Source organism: Ricinus communis, chromosome 1, assembly GCF_019578655.1.
Source record: "Ricinus communis isolate WT05 ecotype wild-type chromosome 1, ASM1957865v1, whole genome shotgun sequence".
NCBI classification, from domain to species: domain Eukaryota; kingdom Viridiplantae; phylum Streptophyta; class Magnoliopsida; order Malpighiales; family Euphorbiaceae; genus Ricinus; species Ricinus communis.
Window position 1 is genome coordinate 8,350,217 of NC_063256.1, and position 12,756 is coordinate 8,362,972.

A 12,756-nucleotide genomic window follows, 5' to 3' on the forward strand; every position below is an offset into this window, starting at 1 on the left:
CTACTTTATATTGAGAACTACATTTCATTAACAATCAGAACTCTGTAGATCCAGCTTTGCGAGTAGACCATTTCCCACCTGGGAAATTCTCTTTCTACCAAATCAAGCATATTGCACGTCTAAAACTTAGATTAGCAACCAATAAAAGAACATTTTAAAGCTAAGGCACCGTAATTAGACCGGTTTCATTATTTACAGAATCACCAACTGAATCAGACGAGCAGCTAAGACAATAGTAACAGGAAGATGCAAAGTGTTCTCTGATGTCACTCAGCCGATGCTAGCTTCTCCTCATCTACTTCAAATGCCTTCCTAGCTTGTTTCAGCTCCTCTTGCATAGATAGCAGTTCTGTACAGCGGTTAAGTTTTGGCAGATCCTGCAAGATCAAAGGAATCAATCATTCTGAACCTACTGGAGAATTAGAGAGAGAAAAAACAATGGTGTATAAGCAACAATTTTTCTCAGGCAACAAAAAGCATGAAGGAAGCAACATGTTCCAGCAGTAGAAAGGCATTGATTGGGATGATAGATGTTCAAATGCTTCCCCACCCATAGTCTTGAAAACCCTTGCAGTATCCACTGATTTGACTGTTCGATAGATGGAACAGTAGCTTGTAATGTAGAAGAGCATTATGATTTACTTAGCGTTCACATGTCTATAGGACTCTGTTAAGCACAGTTCCTAACATGCCACCCCGTTTTCTATATCCTTGGCACATAAATAGAAAGCGAATTTTCACTTAATTCATTTTTGGCACAAAAATAGATAAATTGTTGGCCATCTGCAATCAAGAATTTAACCAGGCCAGAATGGGGCATAATAAAACAGGAAGGAATGTGCGAACGCTTTTGAGGCAGAGTTTTCCAAAATAAGAATCATCCAAATTAAATAGTAGAAAAAAATACCTTGCGAATTAGGTACAGAAAATCCTCAACTGATAGCTTTCCCCTCTTTGATCCTATATCTTGAGCTTTATGTGCCTGCAAAAAGGTAGCAAAAAGTTATGAGATCCATCATAACATCTTGCTTAAAGCCAAGAATTCTTGCTGATAAAAAATAATGCCTACCAAATCCGTGACATATTCCACAACAATGTCCTCCACGAGTGCCACAGATTCTGGAAGAGGCTGATCATGCAGCAAAAGATTCATAAATATATAGAAAGAAAACAAAACAATCTATGATAATGAAACTTTTGTAACATTTGCACTAAAGCGTTTAACAAGGGGGATATGACAATTATTTGTACTTCATAAGAATTAGGAGATAAAATGAATAAAGATTTTCCTGCATTTGCGGAAGATATAAACAGAAAAAGGGTCTGTACAAGGCTTAGACAAATGTAGAAATGATTATCAAATCTGCTGCTTTACAAGAGTGTGCTCGGTATTGGCATCTCAAAAGCAAACTGTTTTTCATCAATGTTTACAGAGTCACCAGCTGCCAAATTACATGCTAACTCACTCTAGAGAAAAGACATGATGTTTCACTTCCAAGAGCAAAACAACCTCATTCAAGGCTTCTTCGTGTTTGCCCATGAGAGTTCAGAAAAGGAAGTGTCTATTTTCATTTGACAATAATGCATATGGAGTACCGATGGTTATGTGTGTGTGCCTCTTAACTAGAGGAACAAAATAATAACTAAAAAACTCTATATGCTATTAGCTAGGCATGTAACATTAAATTGTAAGGCCAAAACATGTAAAAAATGTAAAGTTATAATGTGTTATAACTTACATTAGGATCATCTCCAAAACCATACATCATGTGTTGCACTGCAGCACCCGCAAGTGAAGAATTAACATAAAATGCATGGAAAAACCAGAACGACAAAAATTATACATGAATGTTACTTACGGTCTTTCTGAAAGACACCTCGCTTTCGCTTAAATGAAGTTTCAGAAGGTTGTGAGGACCCAACTTTCGATTTGGAAGAGGGACCTGTGAAGGAACTGCTCATCTTCCGTGTGTTACTTATTCCCCCCTGGAATATCTATCACCCCAGAATTAATTAATCGTCACCAGACAATAAAATGTTATGATTTAATCATATAAATATAAACAGAACAACGCCATAAGCAAGCACACAAAACACAACTAGAAAACATGTTTTACTTAAATTGACAAAACGTATACGAAATTTATACATGAACAATTGAATATTTACATCCTATCAAAGACTAGCTGAGATGACTAATCATAGAAACATAAACAAATAAATCTATATCAAGATCAAAGATTAAGACTTGAAATGTATTGGCTTAACATGCCATTTCTAAGCCATCAAACAGAGAACAGAAAAAGAACTGACAATCTCAAGAGGATAAAAGGCTTTAATCCTACATAATTTTTTTTTAAGGAGAAAAAAAGATATTAGTTAATCTCAACCCCTAAAGAGGCAAAACCCCAAAGAATTTCAATACCGTTCGCTATAAAGAATCACAACCAAAATCAAAGAATCCAACAAACTACCATTAATACAAACCTTCTGATTGTTCAAAGTAAAGCCAAAATCTTTGAAATCGTTGGTTGTGCAGAATCCTAAATTGAAAACTTTCACTAACAAATTCTTAGAACAGCTGCATAAATTAAAGGTTAGTCATCGAATTGTTAAGTCGGTAGAAAAGGTGGAACGACAGAATAGACGATGTTGACGAACGACGAGCCGTTGGTCTCCGAATCTTGCAGTGAGTAACAGGTATAAGACGACAGCTCGTTCACTTTAGAACTGTGTTAGTTTGGGCCCATTTCAAAAAGATCCTTTTGGCCCAATTTAACTTTTAAATAGACCTATGGGTCGGTTCAAGCCACTTTAATCCAAACTTGAAAATATCAGTTTTGACAAGTCCAGCTCGTAAATAAAACGCTTAAAGAGATATATTTTAATTATATACGAAATCTTAATTATAAATTTGAACTTAATTAATTAAACCAAATCAGTCCCGCAACTATATTTAAAAAGTCAAATTTGACCAAAGTCGATCTAAATTCAAGAAAATTCCCATAAAAAAAGGGCAAATGATTATTAATTTTGTGCCAAAAACATATATCATAATTGAAAATGTCAATATAATAATAATGCCGTCGGCAAAAGAATTAGTATATACGGTAAATATTAGTACTAATAAAATTTTCGTTTAAGTATATATTAATTCTCAATTTAAGAAATAATATATAAATTATATTTTTAATATTCATTAACAAATTTATTATATACATATTGATTATTATATTCAGTATTTATTCAAATTAAATATAAAATGTTAATTTCTAATAAATTTTAATTTAGAATTTAAAAGTTAAAAAGCTTTATAATTAAAATAATAAGTAATAATATGGTGAGAATCAGGTCAACTTATAAAATCTTTCTCGAATTTGTTTGGAAAAAAAAAAAAGAAAAAAAAAGGAGAGGAAGATGAGAAGAGAAGAACAAGTGTTGCATTGTGGATAGCGAAGGTGTAAATAGTTATCATAGGAAGGCGACGTGTTAAGGCACAACCGTGTAGCAGATCAGGAGAGGAAGGGAAGTCGTTTGCATCCGTTCGAAACACAAAAGGTAAAGACTTTTACGGACACGTCACTCGATATTGGCATGGTATGTTGTAGTTCATCTACATCCTCTTACGTGGCTATCTCTACATATATCCCACCTCCACGTGGTCCTACCAGACAACACGCGCTTGCGTACCTGATCAAACCCTTTCATCTGTCTGCAACACGGTATCTCTGGCACAAGGAACCCCATAGTAAGACTTCACAACGACGTCGTTACAGCTAGGTTAAGTTTAAGCAGTCCCCCCTGTATTTATAGACGAATTTAAACGGCTAAAATATAAATATTTTCTTTTTGAAAGAAAAAGGAGAAAAAGAAATAGTTAAAAAAGGCGTGATCGTGAAGGTTGGTAACAGTTTGGCTGGGCTATAAACGCATTCCATTCCAAATAAACTTCTTCTTTCCATTTCCTCTCTCTCTCGGTAATCTTAAACAGAAGAGATTTCAATTGCATCCATCAAGAAACAAGAAACAAGAACAAGAAAGAAGAAGACGACAAAGGGAAAATTCAAAGATTGTGGGTGCACGTAAACGCTTTAAATCTTGGAGGGCTCTCATTCTATTTGCAAATATAAATATATAAAGCATATAAACAAAACAAGAACTTGACGTTCTAGATTTGTTAATTTTGGTTCTTGATACAAGCAAACCAAGAACTGAACGTTCTAGATTTATTAATTTTAGCTCTAGCAAGAAAATGGATAGTCTTTGTTTAAAACCTGGAATTCACAGTATTACTCCGTCGATCTCGGTCGGCGGTGGCGGCGCCGCCTTGGAAGTGCGTGCAAATGCATCTCAGGTGAGTGCTACGCCACCTCAAAAGGCAGCTTCAAGATTCTCATTTAGGTACCCTTTGCAATCTTTTTGGCCTGGAGGAGGTAAGAGTAATAACAATAATAATAGATATAATGGGATGGCTGTAGACGACGCCGTTCTGGTGGAGAATAAAGAGGATTCTGATACAAAATCAATGAGCTCATTATCCGAGGTACAGAATGGGAATAACTGGGTATTAAAGATTTTACACGTGAGGTCACTTAGGAAGGACGAAGAGGAAAGAAGTGGCGGTGAAGAGTCAGATAATAATGGTGGTAGGGATGTTGTTGAAATGAATGGCGGCGTTAATAACGAGGAAGAGGTGGAGGAACACTGTGATGCGTGTAGAGTTGATGATGATGACGAAAAAGGAATTGAATTTGATAAGGATTCATTTTCAAGATTGTTAAAAAAGGTTTCATTAGCTGAAGCTAAGCTTTACGCACAAATGTCATATCTTGGAAATCTTGCTTATTGCATACCCAGGATCAAGGTATCCAAAGTTTGCTTCTTTTGATTATTTTGATCTTGCTTTGAATTTTTTTAAACTATTTATTTATTTACATTTTTTTTTTCTGCTGAGAACGAAGAAATCTGTGTAAGTTTGTTTCTTTTTGTGCTTATGAAGTGATTAGAAAGTTTTTAGATTTCATTGGTGGGTTTATGTGGTCTTAGATCCAGCTTGCCTGCTAAAGTTCTAATATTCACTTTGTTGCGAAAGATTGAGTAGATTGGATCATGTGACTTCATTTTTCTTTAATCTTCAAGTTATGTGCTTTTTTCTGTCTTCAGGGGATGAAGTATTGGGTTTTTATTTTTTGGTTTTGGGACATTTTCATTAATGCCCGGTTGTCTTGTATCTGTCTACTGATTTTGTTAACAATGTATCTAGGGTACCTGAACCAAAAGAGTAATTGGGCAAAGAAGTTTTCCTTCTTGTTTTTCGAATATTGTGTTTGAAAAGCCCTCAAGTCATCTGCTCAAACATGAACCTCATAGAAATTATATCAATATTTTTGTTTTCTTAAGTTCTGTAATCTTTGTGTTGTATTTTCATTTTAAAAAAATTGATCAATTATATAGCTTCTGCATATTGTAATGTTGATGGACTTCTTCTTTTGGTTAATTCAGGCAGGAAATCTCTTAAAATATCGTGGCCTTCATTATGTGACTTCATCAATAGATAAAAGAGAATTATCAATGAAAACAGAGAAAATTCAGGTGTCAGCTGAAGATCAAGAAGCAGAAGCAGAAGCAAAGAAAGGGGTTCCAGAGAAGGAGGCAGAGGTCAAGGAACAGAAGAATAATGGTTATCACATAAGTGCCTCTGCTGCTTATCAGATAGCTGCCTCTGCTGCTTCATATCTGCATTCTCATACAAAAAGCATACTTCCATTCAAATCCTCAAAATCTGAGGCTGGTAATGATTCACCTGAAGGCAGCAATGGAGGCAATAAAAATGTCAACAGCATAAACTCTGAGGTTGCTTCTCTCATGGCAACCACTGACTCAGTGACAGCTGTGGTTGCTGCAAAGGAAGAAGTAAAGCAGGCTGTTGCTGATGATTTAAGTTCAACACATTCCTCACCATGTGAATGGTTTATATGTGATGATGACCAGGGTACTAGATACTTTGTGATTCAGGTAAGCTATTAGTTAATACTGTAAATAACTGAATTATTTTATGACATGTGTTGGTGAATTGCCTAAGTGTGAGGTAACAGGGAATTGGCTTGTGATCACAATGCAACCATTAAATTTATTCTACATATATTGGTGGTGCATATTGAAATGTAACATTTGCAGATATGCGTTTCGTTAGAGCATGCACTAGTTGCTTTTTAACCAATTAATGATTGCCATTGTATAAATGATCAGATATGAGTGTGAATGGATGCCTTTTTTTTCTTTCTAATTGTCTATTATGGGCATCTTCTGTATGCATGTTCTTATTCCATGTCATATTTGTGTTTTGCAGGGATCTGAGTCATTAGCATCTTGGCAAGCAAATCTACTTTTCGAGCCTGTTCAGTTTGAGGTAAATTTATTTTTGTAGTGGGCAAATACTAGTTCACCTTTTTTAATGATTTTGTTTTCTACATATGTTAACTAGTTAGAATTTGATGGATTATTTCAAGTGCTTAATGCTGATCTCTCAGAGTTATCTTGTCAAATGCTGTTATTTTCTGCAGATTAATATAAATGGGGGCTACTATTTCATATAGCATGCCTAACATAGATAAAATTGTTTTGTCTTTATAATCCAGGGGCTGGATGTGCTAGTGCATAGAGGTATTTATGAGGCTGCCAAAGGTATGTATGAACAAATGCTGCCAGAAGTCCGAACTCATCTAAAGTCTTGTGGCAGACGTGCAACCTTTCGTTTCACCGGACATTCTCTTGGTGGGAGCTTGTCTCTACTTATAAATCTCATGTTGTTCATAAGAAATGAAGTGCCAGTCTCAGCCTTACTGCCTGTAATAACATTTGGTGCACCATCAGTTATGTGCGGTGGTGATTCTCTCCTTCGCAAGCTTGGATTGCCACGTAGTCATGTTCAGGCAATTGCAATGCATAGAGACATCGTGCCCCGAGCATTCTCTTGTAATTATCCTAACCACGTTGCGGAGCTTTTAAAGGCGGTCAACGGGAGCTTCAGGAATCATCCTTGTCTTAATAATCAAGTAAGCATCCCACACTTAAATAGAACTTAATTCGTTTGAGGTTTTGCCCACGAAGCATCAACTAAATGTGTGCATCTTGATACTGCAGAAGCTCCTATATGCTCCAATGGGGGATTTTATAATTCTACAGCCTGATGAGAAATTTTCCCCTCACCATCATCTCCTTCCATCAGGCAGTGGCCTTTATTTTCTAAGCTGTCCATTGTCTGATGCAAATGATGCAGAGAAGCTACTCCGGGCTGCACAGAGTGTATTTTTAAACTCTCCGCACCCACTTGAGATTTTAAGTGACCGCTCTGCATATGGTTCTGAAGGGACCATTCAAAGGGATCACGACATGAATTCTTACTTAAAATCTGTGCGCAGTGTAATTCGGCAAGAACTGAATCGCATAAGAAAATCCAAAAGAGAGAATCGCCGCAAGTTCTGGTGGTCTATCTTGGCTCCGCGGGGCATTGCTGGTGGTGGTGTTCTCATGGAGAGGCCTCTGGTATCAAACAACATGGGCCAAAGCCAATTCAATTTCTCTGGGGTCTTACATACAGGGAGAGAATCATTCAAAAGGTTCAGCAGGCTTGTCGCATCACAGCACATGCATTTGCTTGTGGTTCTTTTATTCCCCGCAAGATTGTTGTTGCTGGGGGCATACAGCGTGATCAACATCCGTTGATTAGCCCATCAATATAGGTACATTGCATTTCTGTCATGGGATGTTGTACAGGTTACATTCACATGGCCAGCAAGATCATTAGATGATTCTTTATTCATTTCAAGAAAAAAAAAAAAGAATAGAAGATTCAAATTCTGTCAGTGCATTATAATTCTGGAAATGTTGAAATATTATATTGAGGGGAAACTACAGACCAGTTTGGGTCCATACAAAAGATTTTACAGTTGGAATCTAGCTGTAAATTCTGTGAGAACTGATGTTATGAGCATATTATTGTTGTGCAGTTATCAGGTTTTACCTCTTTCTGTATCATCAATTTCAAAGATTTCTGATTTATTACATTTGGCCCCTGCAGTTCTGACTTTGCTAGTGTGATAGATCTGAAAGCGAGGCTTGACGTGTGCATGTTATAAACATGAAACTAACATCAAAGTTTATTATGCTCTCCAACATCCATAATATCTCTCTGGATCAGTTCTTAAAACTATCAAATTCAGTATGGCGATAATTGAGTCAAAAGACAACAGCGCAATCTAAAACCTATAGCAGTTGTGATATTGGGGAGGCAAAGACTTGTAAAATTTGTAATGCTGTAATAGCCTTGAGTGTTACAAACTATCCGTTGATGGGTAGTCAAGAGTAAGGTAAAAGGTAGGAATCTGAGTGTAGATTTAGATTCATTATATGACCCACGTTAAGCACATGGAAAAGTAACATGCAGGACAAAAAAGAAATCGACAAGCCATGAGGCTAAAAAAGTCTTGGGTCTGCTGATGATGGCTCAATGGGGTGTGTCCACAGTCCAAAATGGCTGGTGGCGCTATTCGTTATTTGCCATTTGTGCCAATCCATCCAACAAGGCGTAGCATAGTCAGCCTGTTTACCGTTTGTTCTATTACGTGCGTGTGATATAGTTGTGTGTTGGGTTAATGTGTCGTCTTCATTCCATGTCAATCTTCCTTTTGGATAAATTTTGACATTTTGTTGCTTTTACCAGAGATTGTGGCGAGTTATTAAGAAAAACAAAAGGGTTGGAGGTGGACCACTAGACAGGCCGAATCTTTACTAGTGGGTACTAATGGGCCCTGGCATATAGTTGGAAAGTGGAAAAAGAACTTCAATATTCAAGCATCCTTTAGTAGATATTTATGCAATATTTGATTTAGACAGTAACAAATTATATGAAAGAAAAAACTCAATTAAATTACATTTTGTTGCTACTTTGCTCGATAAAGATAATTTGATGAAATATCATTGTATCAATTGCACTTAAAGTGATTTAATGTTTATTACACACAATACATATGTATAAATTATAATTAGAATATTTTTATTTTTACTTTTATAGATTTTTTGTTGACATTATTTCACCAACTGTTATCCAACTATCGGACCACTGCCTCCCGCCGAGTTTTTGTCATTTGTCACCGATTTTGATGGTCTGTTCATAAAATCTGGTGGTCATTGCCGGTTCAAAGACTAGTTGCTAAAATTCAGTGTTCAAGTACTAAGATTTGATGACTAATTGTTAAAATTCAGCCGCTGATGTTCAAATTTTGTCATATGTTCTTAAGATCCGGTGATCGGATGCCGAATTCTATCATCAGTGCTTCAATTTCAATATTCAATAAGGTAAAATCAATATATGCTGTATCTTTTTACATCATTTATAAATAAAATAGATACTTAAATAATAAAAATTACATTTTACTGTATAATTGTATGTATCTTTTACGGAAAATTCTATGGTTAGTTTATTTTAATACAAGGTAATGATATTTTATTTTAATCCACCAATAATAAGGTAATGACAATATATATATATATATATATATATATTAAATTGATAATTCGTAATTATATGTTACCAATTAAAATAAGATTTGCTAAAGTAATATAAAGTAATTTTAAAAATTTGTGTGCTTTTAAAATGTATGAAAAATTAGCTTAATTTGTAAAAGAATATAAAGATGATTGTGATTTTTCGTTAGTTAGCAATAAATTTTGCGATTATAAAAGAATTTAATATTTTTTTATAAATTTACTAATTTTTTCTAAGTCATTCAATTTCATAAAAGTTATTATTTTTCGCAATTAGTTTTGCTTACAAAAAATTAAAACATATGAAAAGCATTATCATTTTTCATAATTTAGCAACATATTTTACGATTGCAAGAAATTTAATATTTTTTACAAATTATTAAATTTCATAAAAGTAATTTTTTTTTTGTAATATCATTCATTTTTTCACAATTATAGTAACACTTGTAGAGAATTAGTATAATTTGTGAAAAAATATGTAAAAAATTGTTATTTTTCATAAGATATTAATTATTTTCATAATTATAAAATTATAAAGAGTTGAATAAATTGAAGTGAGTTTATTAAAAAAATCCACCCTAAAAAAGCACCGTCTTTTTATTATAAACATAGTGATAAAATGTTAATATGGATCGCATTGCATTTTCAAAATTATTCCATTGCATTTATGGCTGCATTAACTTTAGCTTTATATCTACTAAACTCAAACCAAGCTTCAAGAGTCAAGACTCGTGGTTATGATTTGGGGGGTTTGCTACCAACAAACAACCAATTTATACACGAACCAGAATTTATTCTTGGCCTAGATTACCAGTTCATGCATTCCAAGCAACTTCTAATTAATTGTAGAGAAATAAATATGACAGATTGTAATGATCTTGATCGGCAAGAAGAACCTCTCTTGATATTCCAATCATATATTTGGTTGACAAAAGAAAAGCCTACAATTTTGCAGCATTTCATATGTTTGTCCTTCTCACTATAAAGGCTATATTCTAGTATTGTTTCTCAAAAATGTTATTTGTAAACATTTAGAATGATTTCGAAATACTCTGCACAGCTGCTTCTTTTTTCTTTTTTTTTTTCTTCTATCCCTTTTTCTTGAATGATATATCAATTGCTTTTATGGATGTGGATCATCAGCTTAACTCAGCTGGAGCGGTGTCTGAAACTCCTTCCAACTGTTGCTGTGTTTTCGATAGTAGCTGTTGGTTGAGAGAGAAAGACTGGTGGAAGGAGAAGCAGGCATTTGAGTCGGTACTCGGGTGATGTTTAAGCCCGTTTGTAAAAGCCTTGAACCTGATTATAAGGGCACATTTTTATGGATTGACCTAATAGGGGTTTATAGGATTCAAACAATAGGCCCTCATCCAGTTTATCATGAACAACATAGACTAGATGTTGTGCTGTAATGCGCCATTCGGCCTCTTTAAATATCATTATATTTTTTTCAAAAAATACCATAAATATCCATATTTGTTATCATAATATTTGGATTACATTGGATGTCTATCAAATTTTTTGATTGGTTTCAAATTTACTGCAAAAAAAATGGTATCCTTTCTCCCTTTAAGGATAAGACCATTAGTCCTGTCACAGTAAGGAACAAAGCCCCTGAATGGAAGGTAGAAGAAAACCTAACTGTCCAGTCGGAACATCCTCCCCTTAGGAAGATAACCATTCCTTATGGAGAGAGTGAGATAGAGGCTACACCTTACAAATTGGTAGGCGAAGACCTAAATAAGAATGTCAAGAATATTGTTCAGCAGAACAATTTCTCAAATACCTGACTAAACACAATAGGAAAGCAATTGGTTAGGATAGAAAACCAGATTCAAAAGCCTCCTGTAGTTGTGACCTCTCCAATCCCCAATACTGGTCAACCAAAAGAGTCGAACCAGTCAGAAAAGCTTAAAAACCCAGTTTTTAAGCCATATCAGCTTACAAAGCCAAGCCAAGACCATTTCCAAAAGCAAACTGAGTTTGCCAAAGCAGTCAGAGAACAGCTAAGTAGATTAGCAACCTCTGGGTCATCTAAAAACCTAGTACCAGATACTCCTCAAAGTAGTAGGAATATCAGTGCTATAGGACAAGCCCAAAGCGATGAGTCTAACGATTCAGAGCTTGAAAGCCCTATTCAAAAACCCTTCAATATCAACAGATTGGGAATCCAATCCCCTAGATTGACCTGGAATACTCCTAGGAGTACTGCTCCAGATTTAGGAATTGAGAATAGGAACAACATACTAACCCAGTCTAGATTCAATGCCTCTTATGTCTATGAATGGAATATAGATGGAATGTCTGAGTACAATATCCTTGGTCTCTTGCAACAGATGACCATGGCAGCCAATGTCTATAAAACCCAAAGCGGTACCTCAGATAGAGCCATTGCTGAGCTCCTGATAGCTGGATTTTCTGGCCAGCTTAAAGGATGGTGGGATTATCATCTCACTCAAGCACAGCAACTCCAAATCCTAGGTGCTATCCAAACCACGGTAGAAGGAACTCCCATTCTAGATGAAATAGGAAATCCGATTGAGGATGCAATGTCAACTCTAATCCTCACTATTTCCCTTCATTTCATAGGAGACCCTTCTCTGCTCAAAGACAAAAATGCCGAGCTCCTTAGCAACCTTACCTGCAAGAAGCTTAGCAACTTCCAAAATTACAAAGACACTTTCCTAACCAGAGTCATGCTTAGGGAAGATTCTAGCCAACCTTTCTGGAAAGAAAAGTTCTTAGCCGGTTTACCTAAGATTTTAGGTGAAAGAGTTAGGAATACCATAAGAGAAGCCCATAACGGTCAAATCCCTTATGATTTCTACACTTATGGTGAGTTAGTCAGTCTAACCCAGAAAGAAGGATTAAAGATTTGTCATGACCTTAAGCTTCAAAGACAGCTCAAATGGGAGATGAAAAAGACTAGGCAGGAATTAGGTAGTTTCTGTAACCAGTTTGAGTACAACCCAATAGAGCCCTCTCTTAGCTGCAAAGGAAAATGCAAAGTTGATTCTTATTCAAAATCTTTCAAAAAGAAACGATTTTCCAAATATAGAAAGCCTTCTAAAAGCAAGAAAGATTTCTATAAAAAACCATCTTCAAAATTTCTTTCAAAATTTTCAAAGAAAGACTCCAAAAAAGATTTTTTCAAAAATTACATGCTTTAAATGTGGTAAGAAAGGCCATACTTCAAAGTATTGTAAGTTT

The 12,756-nt window shown here is 35.2% G+C and overlaps 2 protein-coding genes across 3 annotated transcripts; one reads left to right on the forward strand and one right to left on the reverse strand.

The window, feature by feature from the left end:
* Positions 1-91: 91 nt before the first annotated feature.
* On the reverse strand, positions 92-2,680 carry LOC8267365 (transcription initiation factor TFIID subunit 13). The gene is made up of 6 exons (XM_015716930.3): positions 2,488-2,680; positions 1,860-1,995; positions 1,740-1,777; positions 1,070-1,129; positions 908-982; positions 92-377 (listed from the first exon to the last, which is right to left on the reverse strand). The coding sequence occupies exons 2-6, from the start codon at positions 1,960-1,962 to the stop codon at positions 267-269; spliced, it is 387 nt and encodes a 128-aa protein (XP_015572416.1). The 5' UTR covers positions 1,963-1,995; positions 2,488-2,680; the 3' UTR covers positions 92-266.
* Positions 2,681-3,839: 1,159 nt separating this feature from the next.
* Positions 3,840-8,064, forward strand: LOC8267364 (phospholipase A1 PLIP2, chloroplastic). 2 transcript variants are annotated; one of them, XM_015716946.2, is made up of 6 exons: positions 3,840-4,864; positions 5,503-6,015; positions 6,350-6,409; positions 6,639-6,774; positions 6,874-7,055; positions 7,144-8,064. In XM_015716946.2, the coding sequence occupies exons 1-6, from the start codon at positions 4,253-4,255 to the stop codon at positions 7,723-7,725; spliced, it is 2,085 nt and encodes a 694-aa protein (XP_015572432.1). In that variant the 5' UTR covers positions 3,840-4,252; the 3' UTR covers positions 7,726-8,064. The 2 variants fall into 2 exon arrangements, with proteins under 2 accessions (XP_015572432.1, XP_002515304.1); XM_002515258.3 differs by having other exon boundaries at positions 6,639-7,055.
* The last annotated feature ends 4,692 nt before the right edge of the window (positions 8,065-12,756 follow it).